Source organism: Camelus ferus, chromosome 19 (assembly GCF_009834535.1).
Source record: "Camelus ferus isolate YT-003-E chromosome 19, BCGSAC_Cfer_1.0, whole genome shotgun sequence".
Taxonomy (NCBI): domain Eukaryota; kingdom Metazoa; phylum Chordata; class Mammalia; order Artiodactyla; family Camelidae; genus Camelus; species Camelus ferus.
In genome coordinates, this window is record NC_045714.1 from 38138299 (window position 1) to 38159342 (window position 21044).

A 21044-nucleotide genomic window follows, 5' to 3' on the forward strand; every position below is an offset into this window, starting at 1 on the left:
GTAGCATGGATAGATCTGTTTTTGAAAAGTAACCTGACAAGTACAAACCATAAAGCTGGAGGCAGGACCAGAGGCAGGAATACCAGAGGAGGCTGCTGCAATGGCTCAGGTGAGAGTTGGTAAGAAACTGAATTAATGTAGGTGGCAAAAGGAATAAAGAAGAAAAAGTCTTTTTAAGAGAAATGTCCACACCAGGATCAACAGGATTTGATTATGAAGTGAATGTGGAGGAGAAGCTGAGGCCGTGACTTGCACATAATCAGACCTCACTGAATACTAGCCGAGAAAAGAATGCAATAGTTATGTGCAAACATAAGCTGATGACTTTCTGACCCTGGCAGCATTAAGCATAGACAGTCTTGTAGGGTTTTAGCAATCACGGTGCCCTCAATGTCTCCTATGCTGTGGTAATGGAAAATCTTACTTGGACAAGATGTAATACGAGCAAGATGTGTATTTAGCTTGAGCCCGGCAGGCGTCTCCAGTGGAGTAGCAGTATAGCACACCAGGGCCTAAGAGCCTGAGACCCCATCCCAGTAATTTGTTCACGACATGTCAGTGGCTATCATTCCTCTGAGATTTCTGCATTCTACCTGCAGCCATGAGGTCTGATTACTGTCAGCATAAAGATGCTGACACACCTAGGTTTCTAGACACACTTGGACCTCAGGATTGCATTTACAAGTGCAAAAAACCTGCAGGCACAACTTCACTTTTTTTTTTCCCCAATGATTTTCTATTAAATTTAGGCAGACTAGGGATAGTGGAAAACTACAGGATGCTTGTTCCCCATCAATGTTGGCCATCTCAATACACAGACATACAAGCCAAACAGCGGAAAATGGTAAATAACAAGTTAGAGAGTTCTTTGCTAATGGAGCTTGGGCACTGTCACTTGTCCTGGGTGTTGAAGATCCAGACAATCTGGAGAACCCAGAGGCAACATTGAGCTCACTGACCCCAGCCAGAGTCCCTCCCCATTCAGCGATTCTAACATAGACATTATGTTGCCTGGACAGCAACATTTTCTCAGAGGATCCAAAATCTAGCCCTTCCCAATCTTGGGATTCCTAGCCCTTTTATCAAACAGTCCTGTCTTCTCCTTCTCTGCAGTAATGGGGAGCAAAAGAGATGGGATACCCTAATAAACTCAATCATACATGTTAACTGGTGGCTCCAGCTGGACAGAGGAGGCCAGATCAACAACTAGAGCCCCAGACAGTAAAGTGGACATTTCCATTGCTCTGTATGGATCATAGAATGCTTATCTTCCACCACTGTTTCCTTACTGCTTACTGTTCAGAATCATACAATTTCCAGAATACTGACCCTGTGGTAATCTGAGAAAGAAGCTGTTCCCTGCTATAGGGATGAGGAAACAAAGGCTCCAAAAGGTCAGGTGACTCACCTAATTATGACTCAGCTCATAAATGCTCGAGGTGTTCACAGAACTCAAGGTGTTCTGACTCCTAGTCCAAACTTTTACGTTAAGACTCAAACAGAATTGCAATTCAGCTGATAGCTTACAGAATCCTGTAGAAGGAAATGGCTGAGCCTGGATTCTGGGTATGAGTGATATGATCACTCCTGCTCAAGTAACAAGGAAGCCAAGGGTGAGGCTAGAAGTGACGTTCAGATACCCACTGAAAATGGAACACTTAGCCTTATGAGCTCTGAGAGTAACCCCATCTCTACAGGGTAATTCTTTTTGTCCTCTTTTTTCCTTACACTGTTCTTAAAAGAATAAGCATTTTATCTAAAGGAAAAGGAAAACTTCAGTTGGAATGCTGCGTCTGTCAAAGAGATGCACTCTTTAGTGATCTGTATTTAAGTCCCACTCAGATCTAAGAAATGGTCTGAAACCTAAGTAAATTCTGGGCCCATTTCCCCACCTCGTGACTCTGGAAGACAAATGTGAGCCTCAGTTTTTCCATCAAAACTGCCTTTTTCTTTTTAAATTATTACATGAGATAAAAATGCTTAACACTAAGTAATAAAGTTTATGGCAGCAAAAACCTATGTCGGTCCCAGGCACCATTCAAAGAATATCATACATGATAACTCATTTAACCTGCACAATGCTGTAAGGTAAGGCAGGTAACACAGCTATCCCTATTCTACAGAGAGAAAACTAAGGCACAGAGATTAAGGACCTTGCCCAAGGTCACATAGCTGGGGTAGGACCTGAGTCCAGTCTGGCTTCAGTGCCCTCGACCACTGTGATACTGCCTCAGAAGGGAAGTGACAAATGCCACCAACTCCTCCACCTGAGACACAGGCCTGGCAGTCTCCGTCCCTTCCATCAGCACCTGGGGGCTGCCTAGTTTCTGGTGCCATCCTGCCATCATTCTCAGCCCTGCTCTGGGCCAGCTTCTCTAGGAAGTCTGCAGCAAAAACAAAACAAAACGAAACAAAAGCCAGTGAACTCTATCGTACTTGTTCGTCTATTTAGTTTGGAATTTAACCCACAAAAGAGTCAACTTCATTTCTCTTCTTGGTATAGACTAGATTGTAAACCCTATAAGATCATCTCTCTATGATATACTCTCTACCAACAGCATTAGGGATGAGCACGTGGTGAGAGACCAAAATGTTCCTTGAATAAATAAATGAATGAGTGAAACAATCTTTAACAGAGCCATAAAAATTAATAATGCTGCTGGACCTAGAGGAAAAAAAATTCAATAATGCTTTCATCATTCAACAAATGTACTTTCGTGCTAATCACACACCAAGCACTGTTCTAGGAGACAAAGATACAGCAATAAACTAGAGACAAGTCCTGAACTCCTGGAGCTTATGTTCTAGGGGAGGGATGAGAGTCACAATAAGCAAAATAAAATATATAGGATATATAGGATGTTAAACAGTAATTTAGTGCTTTTACCCTAATCCTGTCATTCAAGGTCCCTAAGATGAGAACTGCCTGGGTGTGGTATACAGATGGGGAATAGGCTGGGAAGCTGCTGTTGTTAAAATCTGGCAAGCACTGATGTGAAGGTAGAGAAACTGCTCAAGGACAGAACTAAGGATGTTTGATGGAAGCTTTACTATAAATTCCTGGAGGACAAGGACACCTGATCCCATTTGTATCCCCAGCACACAGCAGGCACTGAGTGAACACTTCCTGTTGGTGCAGAGCATCTGTAAGGAAGGGAGAACGAAAGCCCATGTCTCTGTCTGTATCACTCTGCTCTGCACCACTGTGTGGGATGAGAAAGGGTCAAGGGGATAGCTGAGGAAAATTAATCAAGAAAATATTATTCAGAATATATTTTACCTAGCACAGATGTCTCAATACCTGTGTCAATTTTTGAAAGTATTATCTTTATTTCATTCTTCTCTTCCCCCTTGGACCCTCCTGCAAAGCAACAAAATTACCTGTTAAATTAAATAAAGAAGCATTTCCTGTGTACTTACAATGTGCCTTGCTCTGCACAGGGCCCTGAAGAGGTTACTCAAGGATGCCCCATGATCCTTACACTTAAGAAATTTATAATCACGCTGGTAGAATAAGACACGAATGTAAATCTGAATGAGTTAGGGAAGATTTCAGGAGACCATAGAATATGGACAGGCAGAGACTGGAAGAAAAGTTGGGGAGGCAGAAAGGATTAATAAAATGATGGTGAATCACAAGGAGCCTCAAAGACAGGTTAAGGGGTGTGGTGCACAGCTAGCAGGCACCAGGGAGCCACTGTGGGTTTCTGTGGGATGAATATTTGACACAAGCAGTGTTCAGGAAGCTGAGACAGGCTGTTAAATGATTTTGCAAGATAGATATGAGATGAAGGAGTCGAGAGGCCAGGGGGCCAGTGAAACAGCTGACAGTGAGTTTAGGTGAGAGGTCAGGACCGGATCTGAGGGTCAGTAAGACAACTGAAGTCCTGATAGTGGGTGTTTTAAAGAAGGGCTCTTTGCAGCTCGTCCTGCTCCTTTGAGCACCAGAGATGTCTCATGTAAGGCACATACCACTGACCCTCAGAAAAGATCAACAGTTAAACAGACAGCAATAATCGTAGAGAAAGAAGTCTGCTTTTCAGCGAGGCTCCTTCAGCTCTAACCAACCCCAACAGGACCCCAATCCCAACCCAACCCATTTGAGGGAAATGATCGGGAAGAGGAGTGTTATCCAGGGCAGCTGCAATCAGCGTGGAGCTCTAATGTATCTTGGGTCTGACCTCTTGGCTTCCAGAACTTTTTCACATGCCATCCCGATCTTAGTAGAGCCACTGCCCTCTGGTAGTTCCCAGTGCAGGGTGAAACCCATGGGAGAAAAGACGTGGAGGGAGGGGCCGCATCAATCTCTCCTTCCCTAAGAGCTCCTCCTGGTGTTATGGCAATCATTCCTTCTGAAGACACTATTTACAGAAAGCCCCATTAAAACACAAATGTCACCTGGGACCACTAAAACGTTATTCTATTAGCATCCATCAACAATTTAGCATTAATTAGTTTATCAGGCAAGGTAGCAGGAGGAAGTTGATTCTAATGAGTTAGGAAGAGACTCTGTGAGTTTGCTCACTCACCCACCAGCATTTGATAAAGGCCTATTAAGTACTAAGCACCAGGTTAGACACTGGAACACGGACCTTAAGAGAAAAGGGCCAAAAGAGGTCTGTAAGTTAGGAAGCCAAAATGGAGGGTGGGTGGTAGCTCTAGGAAACAGCAAAGGTGAGAGGATGATGCAACGAAAAGAGCAACTGAATGAATCAGCAGAGTTTTCACCTCTGTTCTTCTACTAATATGTCACACTGAACAAGCCATTTTTCTTGTCAGGAAACTAAGTGTCCTCAATTGGAAAAGGCTGAATTAGGATTATCCTTGCGGCTGTCAAGCTTCTAGGAGATTTCTAGCCACTGAAGTGGCACAAAATATAAACACTGACTGCTTTGGAATTCCGACCAGCTAGAGTTGGCCCTGACTGGGGCTTCCCGCCATCAGCCAGAGCAGTCTCAGTCTCCTTACACAGTTCCTGGGGGTTGGTCCAAGTGGGATTCTTCTGACATCCATATCTACCCACTGATTCAGACCAGACAACTCTAGCACGTTCTGAACCCTACATCTGTCCCCAGACCACTCTGGTCTTTCATGGGCCTGTCAGCTGAGGATATTAGGGACAGGGCCAGCTCTTCCAGGGCCACAGGGCAAGCGAGTCTTGGAGAACAAGTGGGAAGTGTGGCTTAATACTGTTCACTCTTGTAAATTCTACCCTGGGTTGGAAAATTCTTACCCCATAGATTTTTTTTTTCCTGATCTGGAAGGGTCCTTAGAAATAACATGGTCCAGGCTCTTCATCTGAATCTCCTGATTAATGGTACAACCAAGTTTAGTTCCCTGCTCTTGCTCCAAGACTACTCCAAGACTACTAGCTCCAAGCTCCAAGACTACTGAGTGATTTTCCTCTGTTTCTTCTAGAGGGAGGATCCTCTATGGCAAGCAACTCAGCTGGGACTCTAAGGCACAGCAGATGATAAACATCTTCTATCTTTGAAAGAGAAGAGGTATAGCCATAAACAAATATGCTCCAAATACAAAAGAAAATAAGAGTTCATGTGAAATCTGAAGAATTTGAGCAAAAGGGCATAGGACAGGGATGAAAAGCAGTAGTGTGGGAGACACTTAGAATGCCACTGAGTGCTTGATGGGAATCCTCTCCTACTTGCCCCACAACCAGGGACAAGCCACAAGCCTGCTGATTCTTAACCCCAGCAGTTAAACTACTCAAGGCTCCAAAAAAGGGCAACACACACAGTTTACACCTTTTATTATTCTGATAGAAATTTCTCTCTTGGGAGCAGAAAGGGGTCAAAAGTCCAAAACCAAAATTATATATCTTTATAAGTCAGAGCAAAGAGGCATTACAGCAGACAGTTATTAAAAAAAAAAAAAAGCCTCAGTGAACAGAGCAGAGTAGGAGGTGTTAGAAAACTCACTCCAAGTAATTTATTCGCTGGGAACCACAAAGGGCTTTCCCAAGAACAGCAAAAACACTATTAATTTCCCCAGTACCTTTCTTTCAAAGGACTCCAAACACTTCACACATATCTTTTTAAACTGTCCGCAAAGGCTCCAAAATAAGGGGTTACTATTTCCCCAGGTTCAGATGGAGAAGCTAAAATGCCTGCCCTGTTTATCCAAGTCATCCTAACAGATTCAGCCAACACTGAATGAGTGCCTGCTATGCACATGACCCACCAGGCAAACAGGTGATACAAAGACAAAAGACATGACCTCCATCCTCCAGAAAGTCAGAATCCAGTGGGGCATGACAGATGTATACATAAATCCTTTTGAAATAAAGTGGCCTATGCCAGATGCTACAGAAAAGGTCCAAATACAGGGCCCATTTTATCAAGTGACTAGAACGTGCTAAGTCTTTACTAGCATCCTATTGTTTAAGTCATATACTATGTAGTTTACGGAGAGAAATGAGAGGTAAACACACTTGCCCAGGGTCTCACAGCCAAACTATGGCAAGCAGGGATTAGCACCCAGGTCTGTCTGGCTCCAAAGCCCATGTGATGAGAGGCAACTCCTTGGGAAAATGGTCCTTCGACAGCTTAGCACAAAGTGCCCATACATTAGAGGTGGAGAATAGAACACAGGGCCCCTCACTAGGTTTTGGGGGAATGGCCTGTTTCCTCAGCCCCAAACTACATATGCCTGTACTAATCTGGATTCTCCATCATAGGGAGATGTGGGTCAAGAAGCCAAAAGTAAGTATCTTCTAAAAGGGAACAAAGCCCTCTCTGGGTGAAGAAGGCCTGCAGGGTCCGGGGCACTTCATGTTCTGTTGGTGGGCACTGACAGCAGATCCGGGCAGGCAGTGTGAGATCCCCGAGCTGGCTGTGCCAGAAAGTCTACAACCTGTGGGAGTGGGGCATGGTGGTTGTGGCAGACATGCCAGCAGAGCACCCTTTTCTCGGTAGTGAAATTCCTGCAGGGGAAGGAACCCCCTGCTGGAGATCCCTAGAGAAGGGCCTGGCTTGGTGACAGCTCTGCAGGGCTCACCTGGTGGGGGTAACCTCTGCCTCTTTTGCCATGGCCCCATTGTAGAGGCCAAGAAAGTGCCAGATTTGGAGGAAGAAGGCTTACGGGGGCAGCAGGCAACCGTCCCCAGACCAGACAGGCTACTGAGGGCACAGTCAGCCCTGGGGAATCCCTGAGTCTTACAAGAGCCAGGTTAATATCTAGCTCAATTTTCAACCTCCAGGACATGAAGCCGAAGGTTCTCCAAACTCTGGAAGCAAAGCTGAGCCTGGAACTAAGGAAGCCCCAGTCATCAGTCTAGCAGTCTCTTAACACATGTGATCCTCCTGCCATTGTTTTCCAATCTTAATTTCAACCTAACAAGACAACAACAAGAACAAAGATCCTTTGATAGAGAAAAGTAAAAGAAAAGAGTTAAGTAATAAAGTGTGTGTGAGAGAAAGGGGACAGTGAATAATTATATCAAAGTATCTAAATAAGGGAAGCTCTGTTCTTTCTGGCAGCCATGACAGCTATGTCATTCTCCTTGTCAAATAAAGGGAAGCACAGAAGTTCATCAGGACAGAGAAAGTTCTTAATTCTAAGTGCAGAGTGGCTGATATATATACAAGTGAATGTATGCGCGCATGCTCACGCAAACACACACACACACACACACACACACACACAGATGCGTGTGTATTTATACCATTTCTCTCCCCAACAGGAATAGGGCAAACAGCTCTCTAGAGCCCTGCTGCCTCTCTGACACCACATTACACCGCTGCATGCAATGAAGCACTTCAACAGTTAAAACATTTTTGTGCCAATATTTTAAGAGTGCAGAAGGTTCCAAATTACATGTAAAATAAACAATGCCAGACTGTGAAAACTCTTGGCTGCAACGTTCTCTGATGTTAACAAGAGTTTCTTTATTACTGTAACCTTTCAGAAGTGAATAAAAATTATTTCTCTGCCCTAGTTTTGCCCTCCAGTAAAAGGAAAGAGAACAGTGACCATGGAAAGAGCTGTACAATGACCTCTCATGAAGGCTAGGAGGCTGGGAAAGGGGCAGTTTAAAACACAAAGACTTCCATATATGTTTCTAGTCAAAGGTTAGAAATTTAGTTTGTGCTATGCTGATCATATTGTAAAATTTTACATTCCTAATATTTTTAGGTAACTAAAGTCCTTAAGGGGATGAAAGGGCATTTACAAGAGCCCAAACTCAGCTGGTACTATGGAGAAAACTCAAATCTTGATCAAGGTTCCTTAGCCATTCAGTGAATCTCCTTACTCAGAAAGTGGGTCTGAAGTGCCTCTAAAAAACAGGGAACAGACCTCTGAGTTGATGAGTCTGTGAATACTGGACACACAGAAGGATCTCAAAATGGAGCTAGTCTGGATAGTCTGTTTTCACCACCGCAGGGAAAGGAGGAAAAAAGCCACAAACAAAGGCAAACATGCTCGTGTCTCTCACATCACTCTGCCTCTACCCACACTGTTCCTCTGCCCACAATGTTCTTGCCTAGCAAACGCTTATCTGAAAAGTCATCTACCCCAAATGTCACGTACCCCAAGCTTTCTCCCCTGGGCAGAGCAATTTTTAAATATCACAATCTCTTAATATTGTAATCACCTATTTATATGTTTGTCTTCTCCTCCTAGACTAGGGAGTCAGGGACAGTATCTTTGTCGTCTTTGTATCTCCAGTGCCGAGCAGAGTACCTGGAAACTAGCAGACCACAATAAAATGGATGGATAGATGGGTAAAACCTTGTTTGTGTCTGGGAACAGAAATCAGACAGAGAATGATGAACTGCTGAAAAAACAGAACACAAGCTCTGGGATTTAACACAAGGCGAGCTTTTCAGACTTTCACAGAGTTGCAGAATGTTAAGTCTGGAAGAGAATTTAGGAATCATCTAGCTCTCCTCCCCAGAGAGGTGAGGTGATTTGACTTACTCAAGCTCACCCAGAGAGTGGCCGGGCTGGCCAGAACTCCTTCCATTAAAACACCATCCTCTCTCTTTACTGTCCCAAATTGTAGGCGTAAATATTTATTTGGCAGTAAGTTGAGAAATATGATTAAGATTATATATTATGACAATGTTATTTCATTATAAACAAATGAAGAATGTATGTCACACTAGGAATTCAAATCACTTGATATAAAGTATAATATCTGAGTTTGCTCAAAAAGCTAAACATAGCATACCACATGACCCAGCAATTCCACTCTTAGGTATATACCCAAGAGGACTGAAAACATATATTCAGACAAAAACTTGTATATGTTTTATGCACACAGCATTATTCAAAAAAGCCAAAAATAGAAACACCCCAAATGTCAATCAACTGATGAGTGGATAATAAAATGTGGTATATCCACATAATAGATTATCCATAAAAAGTAATGAAGTACTGAAACACACTACAACATGGATGAACCTTGAAAACATTATGCTAAGCAGACAGTTTGCGCAGGGAAAAAAAAAAAAAGGAAGCAGACAAAAGAGGCCACATTTTATGTGATTCCATTTATACAGAATGTCCAGAATGGATAAACTCATAGAGATAGAAAGAGTAGTGGTCGCCAGGGACTGGGGAAGTGGGGGATGGGAGTGACTGCTAATGGGCATGGGGTTCCTTTCTGAGGTGATGGAAATGTTCTGGAATTAGATAGTGGTGATGATTGCATAACATTGTAAATTTACTAAAAAAGTACATTCAAAATGGTGAATATGAACTATATTTCCATTTCTTTAATGGAAAAAAATTACAATCTCTGTCCCCTAGGAGCTAACAATTTAACTGAAGGAGTCAGGACCAGAGATGCTTAAGGACTCACAGGTTCAGAGTTATGTGACAAGTAATGTTATGCAAGTCTGGGGAAGAGGGAAACACTTCAAAAATATTAATTCTAACGCTAGAACCATAGTTTTTAGCAGTGACTTTTTCAGAGAGTACAGAGTAGTGATTAACAGCAGGGAACCTAGAGTCTGGGTTCCAATCCAGGCTCTCCTATTTACTGTGTAAGCCTGGTTAAATTACCTAACTGGTAGGCTGAATAATGGTCTCCCAAAAGATATCTACTTCCTAATTCCTGGAACCTGTGAATGTTACCTTACACAGTAAAAAAGGACTTTGCAGCTGGGATTAGATTAAGGATCTTCAGATGGGAAGAGTAGCCTGGATTATCCAGGTGGGCCCTCAATGTAATCACATGTACTCTGTAAGAGGAAGGGAGTGCTCAGACCCAGACAGAAGAGGCAAAGGCAACGTGGCAGAGATTGGAATGATGTGGCCATAAGCCAAGGAATGCCAGCAGTCATCAAAAGCTGGAAAAGGCAAAGAACAGATTCTTCCCTAGAGCAAGGTCCTGTTAACACCTTGACTTCAGCCTAGTGAAACTGATTTCTAGCCTCCAGAACTATGAGAAAATAAATTTCTACTCTTTTAAGGCACCAAGTTTGTGGTAAGTTGTTACAGCAGCTACAAGAAACTAATATACTAACTTCCCTGAGCTTCAGTTCCTTCATCTGTAAAATGACGATAGGATCTCATAGGCAAGATTGTTGTAAAACATAAAATTCAAATGGTGCTTATAAAGTGCACAGCAAGGAGGAAGTGTTCAATAAATCTTAGCTATTACTCTTGGTGAACTCTGTTTCTGTATTAGGCTAAAATCCTCAACTTCCACATGTCACTAGCCCAAGCCCAGACCCTGCTCCTTTTAGCAGAGAGAGCAGTAAGGGCTGGCAATCAGGAGACCTGAGTTCCGTTCTTCAACTGGTTTCTAATTTAAGCTTACTCAGCTCTCCCAGAGCCAGATTATCCATCACTTAAATGACAGGGTCAGACTAGAGCAGTGGCCCTCAAAGCAAAGGGTTTGTAAAAACAGATTGCTGGACCCCACTTTCAGAGTTTCCACCTCAGCAGATCCAGAGTGGGGCGCTAAACGTGCATTTCTAACAAGTTCCTAAGTGATGTTGAGGCTGCTGGTCTGGGGGCCACACTGAGAATCCCTGGATAAGATTATTTCACTGTTCGCTTTCAGTTTTAACAGTCTTAAGATTCCCTAGGAAGATCCCCCAGATGTAGTTCTCCACTAATAAACACAGCTGTATCAGGCTGAAATAGCCTTTAAGTTCTTTTCCTAAATAGGAGAGTGGGAGACAGGAGGGTCTAAGGTTATATGGTAAAGACTGGGTTTAACTTTTGAACTAAGCAGAATGAAAACTCTTAAGCAATGGTGGGAACAGAAAGAACAGGAACAGGCTGTCCCCTTATCCAGCAGGCTGGCCCCATTTTAATTTATCTTAATCCCACCTTTCTGCCTTTTCACCAGACCCCTCCCCCTCATGCCCTCCTCTAGAAACACATCTAGGTGTCTCCTGAATTCATTTATTGGCTTTGCCATGCACAGTATAATACCGCCTTTGTTAGTCTCCCAGCCCAGTCTCTCCGAGCATGGTGTTCAGTCTCGGTGTTCCTCTTCTCTTAAAAAAACATAACCAAGGAGTCTCTGAAAAATAATTGTAAAATCAACTAAGGCAAATTCAGACGATGTGGAGACATTCAGACTATAAATGCTGGAAAAAGAAACAAATTCAGAACATTGTTAGCATTCTCATCTGTCTTTTTTTTTTTTCCTCCCCCTTAATCTCTATTAGTCCTGTTGAGTAGGAAATCTCTGCCGTATTGGATTAGAAATTCTGAATAAAGGAGCCTCAGGCTTGGGACAGCACTGAAGAAATGGAAGGCCTCTAGAGTCAAGAAAATCTGTCATCTTGGTCTTTGGAAGTCTTTGGTAATAAGACAGGGGAGAAGGAATCTGCCATGAGATTGATTTCCGGACCACCCATCTACCACCCCCACTGGAGGTATCGTCATACAGTAAAGCAGACACCCAGCTGGGACTCAGCATACCCAAGTTTTGGTCCTCATTTTGCTGTTTTCTAGCTGCATGACCTTAGGCAAATCGATTAACTTTTCTGGGACTCCACTTCTTCACCACAGAAGTGAGAGAGTGGGGACAAATCCTGAACCTGAGATGTGCCAGAAATCCGGGGAGATTTTTCAAAATACACACACCTGAGCACCTTCAGACTGAGAGACTCTCTGAGGCTCCTGGCCTAATATTCTAAGGTTAATCTATCCTATAAAGCGGATTAAAAGTATGAATGATGAAAGAGTCAGGGAACCCATGAGGCAGGGCAAGAAGAGAATAAGGAACCTTTCTTGGGGGAAGGGGAGATGGGTCAGAGAAACTGAATACAGGTGTGATAAGAGATCATTCATTAAGCCAATAATTGGGAGACAGCGCTGACCAGACATTAATAACAGAAGCAAGTACAGGGGGAGGGTATAGCTCAAGTGGTAGAGCGCATGCTTAGCATGCACAAAGTCCTGGGTTCACTCCCCAGTATCTTCATTAAAAAATAATAATAATGAAATAAATAAACCTAATTACACCCCCCCTCCAAAAAAAGAAGCAAGTACATATGTTCACCCAATAGGTAGCTGAGGCGTGACTACATTAGATAGTGTGACATGTAAGACACCAGGGATTCCAGGATTCTTACTCCATCTAACAGGCATGACCTATACAAACCCATAATTTCAGTACAGCATGCTAAGTCCTATTTCAGAAATCTGTGCAAAGTGCTGCAGGAATATAGACAAGGGAGTAGCCAAGTATACTGATGTACTGGGGGGTGCTGGGAAAAGCTTCTTGGAAGAGGTACTATCCAGCTGTATCTTATAGGGCCATGAGCAAAAGACACAGGGTTAAGACCACTTCAGACAGAGGGAACTGCTGGAACAAATGACCAGAAGCATAAAAGAACATGGACTATTACAGTGCCAGTGAAAACCTGGCATGAGTGGAATGTTTAAGTGTGTGTGCACACGCTCCAGCATGAACATTTGTATATGGGAGACATTTATTGGAAATTAGACTAGAAAGGTGGACTGGGGCCCCTCCTGCCCCTCCTCCAATTTTTCACTTTGAAAAGCTTCAAATTTATTTTTTTAAAAAACAGGTAAAAGTAATACAACAAAAACTTGAATGAATTTCAGATTCACAACTGTTACTATTTTGTGACATGTTTTTTTCTCTATCCATACACACACACACCTTTTTTCTTTTGCTTAATCATTTGACGATATCAAAACATTTTACCCCTTAATAATTCAGTATATATCTTCTAAGAACAGGAACATTCTCCATATAATTACAAAGGGTTCTACATGCCATTGCTAAGAAGTCTGAATTTTATTCCTCAGAGATTTCTAGACAGAGGAGGGATATGATCAGATGTGGGATTTAGAAAGAACACCTCCTGCAGCTTACATGGTAGCAGGATTCACCAGACGGGGAACATCTAGGAATTAGTTAGGAGGCCATGTACAATAAAGGAGGGTTGATGAGGACTGACATTTAACAATGGAACAGAGGAGAGGATAAAATCCAGAGATATTTTGGGCAGAAAAGTGACAAGAGACAACTGGATGCAGAGGATGAGGCCAGAGTCGAGGGTGACTCTCAGAATTCTAGTTTGGGGGACTGGATGGATAGTGATGACATTAGAAGACAGGAAGCACAGAAGAACAGGTTCATGGAGCTATTCATCCCCTGTCTCCCGAGTGAGATTTACTTAGGAGTAGCATTAGAGACCCTCTGAAAGAGGTGTGGAAAGTGGCTTTAGCTGTGCCCAATGCACACAGCTCTAAGTAGTATTATAAATATGGTATAAAAGACAGCAAATGGAACAGGGCACCCAGAGAGATTGGAGGCCAAAGAAATGTGATGGGTTGGAAAGGTAAACAGTTCTGAAATGAGCTGGATTGGGAGTACTCAGCATGAGGAGTACTTAAGAAGGGTACTAGGGAAAGGCATGACTGTGTCACTGTGCTAAGGTGGCCAGGGCTTTGAAAAATGGATTTAGGTCACTGTTTCTCCTACAGAAATTACACGATGTAAACTGATGATAAGAAAGGGGATCAAATTCACTTATTTATTCAGTCAAGAAACATTTATTGAATGCCTACTAAACACAAAGCTCCATTTTAGGCACTGTAGGAATACAAACAAGTAGGAATTAGGTCTCAGGAAACTCACTAACTATGACTGAAAGTTAAAAATGGCCACGAGAGAGAGAAATGATCATATGCATAGATGGCAGTTTCATGACTTATTTAATTTCAAATATAGAAAGGTTTATAACTTCTCTTTCTGAGACACTCCCTGAAATGGAGTGAATCCAGTAGGCCACTCAGAAGGACAGGTGATCTGAGCCACCAGGCTGGCTCTGGTTGTATGCACCCAGGCATCCAGTCAGTTAGAAAACCACCTAAAACACACACTCCACGCATTCGTGCTACTTCTTAAGGCCTAAGGACAGGAAACGTGTGCAGAGAAAGGAATGCATCTACTAGAGGTCCATATTCAGTTAGTGCCTCCTTAAATTCATCAGCCAATCCCAAAATGGAATTGCTCTGCCTTCTAAGAATTTCGCCTTCTCTCTCCTAATAAATAAAAACCCACTCTAATAGCTTAGGACATTTAAAAAACGTTCAAAAGAACAGCTGATGTTGGAAAACAAACACGTATACTTATTTCAAAGGCTTCAAGCCCAGGGGACTGCTTTGTATTTACACTCCACCATTCATATTATTGGCCACAAAACCTATACCCTTAAAGGAGTCCTTGCTTTTTAAAACAATACCTTTGGCAGTGAGTTTTAATTCTGACCAAGAAATGTAAAGTACAGCAAAAATTTTACCTCACGGTAAAAACAGAGGAGGCTGACTGAAGATTTTTGTTGGGGGAGGGAGGAGATGACAATGGAATTACGAAGGCCTGGAAGAACATTTGCAGAAAAACTAAAGTACATGTGATTCTTCTTTCTACTAACGTTTATAGATTTAAAGTCTTTGCTGGTTTAGAAACATAACGTACCTCACACATAATTTTTTTAAATCAAATTAATCCCATTAGAAGATGAGAAAGCATGGACAAAGGATAGGAAAAATTGAGAGTGGAGATAATCTCTTATTTCTTCTTCTTCCAATATTTAAGACTAATAAGCAAACAAATATCCTCAGAATAAAATGGATACCTCTCCACCCCACTTTTTCCAATACTTATAACAGGCTTCCAGAATCGTCTTCTTTCACCAGATATTTACTGGGCACACATTCAGCCAAGAGGCAATGACAGGCACTTTGGAGAATACAGAGAAGGATGCATGTACTCCTCCTGCCTCCTAGGAAGTCACCCAGAAGGTAGTCAACATGGCTTGAATAACAGTGATTCAAAACAGAAACAGAGCCAGAAGAGGGGTGCAGATAAAATTATTAAAGTACTTATAGCTAGAGGAAACTGGGATTGGCTTTCAATTTGAAGCGGAGGGACATGAAGGAATTGGGACTGGCATGTTAGGGCAATCTAGATGTATGTACTGCATGAGGAAAGACACAAGATAGGAAGAGCAAGACATTCAGGTTGGCTGCAGTGAAAAGTATGTGAAGCAAAGATGGAATGTGATGTTCACTGAGTGCTTACTATGTGCCAGGCACATGTGCTAGAAGATTTCTCATTTTTAAGGTTCAAGAAGAGCTATGGGAAATGAGTTTGGAAGGTAGTCTGGAGTATGATCACAGAGGACCTTGCAAAGCAAAATGCTGGTTCTGAAAAGCAAAGTAGAATTTTACAAAGGAGTCCAGCTCAGCCCACAGCTGCTCCACCTCTTCCCAGGCCCTCTGTACCAATCCATCAAGCAGCTCAGCTACAGCAAGAACAGGAGACTGTGAGGTGACAGGAGGTTCATACTTATTCTGGAAGGGTGCTAGCAAGAAATCATCTGACATCCTGTGAGGCAACTGGTATGCCAGGCACCACTGATAAAGATAAACTTTCAATTTCTTAACTAAAACCCATCTCCACCCCTCCCACTTAGTCTCCACAGTTTGGAAAGCTTAAACCTGCTCATTGTAAGCCACAAGGTGGAGATGTCTGGCAGGGCAGAACTGAGAGGAAGTTGTTTAGTCAGCCTAAGGTTACCATTAACACTTTGAGCCACTGCCTTGAGCTAATTTTTATGTTTGTTTTCTAAGTTTGGTTGAAATGTCACAAATGGAAAAATTAAGTCAAACACCCCAGTTAGCCACAAGACTGGACACACCTGGCTGCAAACCCAGCAAAAGAAACTTACTTCATTAGTAGGAGAGGCAGAAAGTGAAATTTACATCTGAAATCTGCCTGCACCAGGAGAAAGTGCTGAGGCCAAAGGCGCTGTCTGTTTTTACAGCTGTGTCAAGTCTTAGTTCTCGACTCTTACCAACACTCAGGAGTGAGGCAAGAGCCCAAGGAAAAATGGTCTCCAACCTCTTCAGCTGCAACTCAGCTCACAAAGGTTTTTAAGAACCAGTTAATGAAATAAAACAAGACCAGATGAGGTGATATAATGAACTTTATTTCCACAGCTAATTTATATGTTTAAATCCCAAATAATTTTTTTAGGTCAGAACACTCTAAATTATTGATGTGATTTTTGTAACCTCAAATTTAACACTTGCTTTTTATACCAGCATCACTGATGATATACGAGACTGCCTTATTTTTCATAATAGTTGGGCTCCTAAAAAGCTGGTAAAAAGCAAACTTCTGTAAAGTGAAAATTTTCCCACCGGATGGGACTGGAACTCTAATTTCAAAGGATTTCTTGATCCAAATTTCTAATGTGTCATTAATTCACATTCTCAATTTTCCCCACACCAATCCACTCAAGTAAAGTAATGGCCTCTAAGAATTCTTTGGCATGAGAAAAATCACCACTACATTGATCAGTCTTATAAATTCTACTATTTATATGAGTTTTCTTAAAGATGTACACCTGCGAATAACACAGAGATAGATTTGCAAATTACCACCTTCACATCATAGGTTTTCAAAGCTGAAAAGAAACTTAGAAATCATGTAGCAACCTGCCCTTCCTCAAGTTTTTTTTTTGTTTGTTTTTTTTTAAGCAAGAAACTGAAACACAGAGGAGAAAAGACCTGCCAGCCAGGGTCAGAACCTGGCCAGACTGGCAGCCCCCTGCCTACTACTTTTCTCTAGCCACATGCCATTTTCTCCAGCCTAACTTTCCCATTTTTTTTTTAGGTGTACACACACTGAAGACCAAGATCCCCTCTACACATACACAATCACACTCACAACTTAGAAGTGGTTAATATTTAATTTTCTTGCCAATATAAAGGACGTCTGTTTATAGCTTAAGATTGAAAAGGGAAGATCAAGTTAGTTATAATAGAAATGCAATAATAGTAATTCCTCAACTCTTTCAAATCTTTATTATTTTTAAATCATCATCTTTTACTTAAAGTCTTTGTAACTAAACTGGAGCTTGGCATTTCTCTTCACGAAGGCAAATTTAAGTCTATACCTGGGGAACATTATGGATCATATAAAACCTTACTATTCAAAGTGTGGTTGCCCCTTCCCATCCTGCCCCACCAGTGGCACTGACATTGCCTGAAGCTTTTAAGAAATGTAGACTCTCTGGCCTCACCCAAAACCTACTGAATCAGAATTTGTATTTTAATAACAGTGAACTGCAGGCACAATAAAGTTTGAGAAATGTTAATCTAACACACTTCTCCATAGGACAGTATCATATTTAGAACAATTCAGACAGGAAAAAATGGCTGGATAAAATGGGAGGGAAAAAAAGGAAAGGCTAATTCCTGCAGGACTGCATTAATATACACCTGGACTAGAGACTAATAAACCAAGTATGATCTATGTGACAAATAAGTTGGCTTTAAAACAGAATTTCAGAGGCTGAAGTTCAATTTTTTCATTCATTCAACAAGTATTTGTTCATCCAATGTTTACTGTGTAGACAAAAAACTGTGGATAAGACAGGTTTCCTGCCTTTATAAAGCATACAGTCAAGTAGAAGGAACACTATAAAGTAACATGGGAGAAGGTCACAGGGTTGACTATTGTGATGGAGATAGATATATGTAGGTCTAGAAGGAAATTCATTTGGGGATGGGGAGGGTAGAGTAAAGGGTTCCTGTAGTCCAGGAGTTAGCAACCTGTGGTTCATTAAGCTATTCAGGTTGGGGACCAGCTGTGGCCTCCATGGCTCTAGCGGTTCAACTTTTAGCAGAGTTTAGTCAACAGTGATAAGAAAACAGGCTAACAGAAGAGCTGCTGTGTAACTGCATGGCAGTCAGCCAAGGCGTTGGATAGTCAGGGGGTATCACTGGCCATCAACACATGGGATGATTTGAGACTGCCAGAACTACCCTATGTCCACTGTATGCTGCCACAGAGTTGGGTAGTAAGTACCTGAGGGCATGTGGAACACTCAGCTGGATGAATAGCTTAAAGGCTGCTGATCCCACTCTGAGCAGCTGAACAGCAGTAAGTCATGTCAGTGAGAAAAATGAAGAAGGAAGCAAAGAGCACAATTACAAAGACAGCTGAATACTGACTCCAAAACATTTGATATGATGATGACAGCAGCTAAAATTTGAAAATATGCTATCATCTTCTTAGAATGAACAGAAATGCTAATGTCTGTTGTCTCAGAGAAAGGCATATAAATGTCAATGAAGCACGTCTACTCTGTTTCCCATAGATGCAGTTTCTCCAAAGACATGAGAATTTGAAAATACCCTCAACCCAGATTCGCAGGTAGGCAACCATCATTTCCATGATTTAGTCTCCCAGAGTACAATTTTACACATAGAGTAAGTACATGATATCATTAGATAATAACAGAGGAAGTGTGTGAAGATAATTACAGTAAATAAAAGTAAAACCTGGACCTCAAGTAGTTCAAACTTGATTTTGAGAGAAAACTAAAACCTTTATGCCTAAAATTGATGATGACGAGTGAAAGTTGAATAAGCAGGAAGATGAGAGACCTTGCTGTTCAACAGTGATGAATGGGAAGGAAATCTTGACTGCTATTAAAATGTCTACAGGGGAAAAAAAAAAGTAAAACATGAGAGAAGATCTCCCACTTAATTCCCATTCACCATGGAAAGATCTCCAAAACATATTGTTGAACAAAAAAGAGAAAGTTTAATTTCTTCTGCATAGCACAGGGAACCATATTCAGTATCTTGTAATACCCTTTAATGAAAAAGAATATGAAAACAAATATATATATATGTGTGTGTGTGTGTATATATATATATATGCATGACTGGGATATTATGCTGTACACCAGAAACTGACACACTGTAACTGACTATACTTCAATTAAAAAAAAAATCACACACACAAAAAGTTGCATTTACACACATACAGCACAGTATCATATATAATAAATATATACACACTAAACCAATACTACATATTTTCTATAGATAACATAAGAAAGTTTTAAAAGATATACACCAAAGTGGAAACAGTGATTAATTACTTCTTGAAATGAGGTAGTTGGCCAGGATTGAGACCGATGATTAAAGGGATTTCAGCCTCAGTTAAAACATTCTGAATTTTAAGAACAATTGTAAAGTAAAAACACATCAAATATATATTGAGTTAAAAAAGCCAAGATGAAAACAATGTGTATAGTATAAGCCCATTTGTGCTATGTTAAAAGAATATACATTTATACATTTGTATTTTATAGAAAACAACCGGAAGGGTACACGTCAATTCTTAACAATGGTTATTTCTGCAGAGTTGGACTGGGAAAAAGATAGTTGTTTTTTTTACATTAAAAGCTTTTTACCGTTTGATTTTTATTCTATGAACATTTATGACTTGTATAATACATATGTAAACTTTATTTCTCAGTCTACAGGGAGAAATTTGCTTTGTAATCATGAAACCAAGTTAATCCATTTCATGACCCTGTCTGATGGTTCTGCTTTAGATGCTCCCAAGCTGGGAGGCAATGATATGGGTGAAAAAAAGGAACTACAATCTACTAAAACACAGTCTAGATATACAAAATACACAATATACATAGAGGAAGAGATTGCTATTTATATAACCAACAGTATTCTAAAATTTTGGTTTCATTTTTCTATTGTCATTACATTCTACATTATATATATATATACTATATATCCTCCTTTCTCAGGTTACTTAATGGAACTTTTCAGCAAATACCTTGCCAAAGTACTTTAGGTTGTTAGTGATCAAGGTGCTTGTTTTTAAGTTCCTGAGGACAGTGCAGGCCCCATGCCAGGTTCTTGTCATCCAAACCAATTGTGAATTGACACACTGAAGTGGTGTCAGAGGCATAATGTCCTAATAATGCATTATTATTATTAATAATATTTGATTTGCTCCATTCACCAAATCCATACCTCCTATCACCATGATTTGGGCTTAATAATCCCATCTCCGTACATAAGATGTCTTCACATTGACAAATCATGATAATGTGTGCAAATACACAAATAAAGTGCCAGCAACATGTCAGCCTCCACAGAGGTAGAAGTGACTCTAGCTGAATTACCACTTGACATCAGGCCATTCTAGAGCACATACAACTTCAACTCAAGTCAGGCAATCCCTCATTGGAGTTTTCCAAGACCAGAATCTGACAGCACTCACTTACCCCCATGATTCTGCCACGTTGCTCAACATCCTCCCACATAAAATGAACTATGATACGACACATGTATTTCCCACTCCGGCCTTCCTGCTTCATTCTGACCAGACACATCCTGGGTGGAAGAAGACATAGAGAATCACTGGTTGTTTCCATTTTCCCCATTACACATTTCCACTGAAGGTCAGCTTATCAGAGTGATTTTATCTAAGGGCACAGAATCAAAAAACTGGAAGTAATTTTATTTTTTAAAATCTTTTATTGAGATATAACAGATACTGAAAAGTACGTAAATCTTAAGTGTGCAGCTTAATGAATTTTTATGTACAATATACACCCATGTAAGCACCACCCAGATCAAGATACAGATTATTTACAGCATCTCAGAAGTCCCTCTCATATATGAAAGGGACCACTTCCACTTGTTTAGATAAACAAGTATGGATCCTTCATTTTACTGATGAAGACAGGCAT

At 41.2% G+C, this 21044-nt stretch overlaps 1 protein-coding gene across 1 annotated transcript in view; it reads right to left on the reverse strand.

Moving 5' to 3' along the window:
• The window catches only part of LOC102510080 (ubiquinol-cytochrome-c reductase complex assembly factor 1), an 86339-nt gene that overhangs the window by 19845 nt on the left and 45450 nt on the right, over positions 1–21044 (reverse strand). Inside the window, exon 7 of the mRNA XM_006188567.3 lies at positions 20577–20685. Within this exon, the coding sequence (XP_006188629.1) occupies positions 20577–20685 (109 nt within the window). The remainder of the gene's footprint in view (positions 1–20576; positions 20686–21044) is intronic.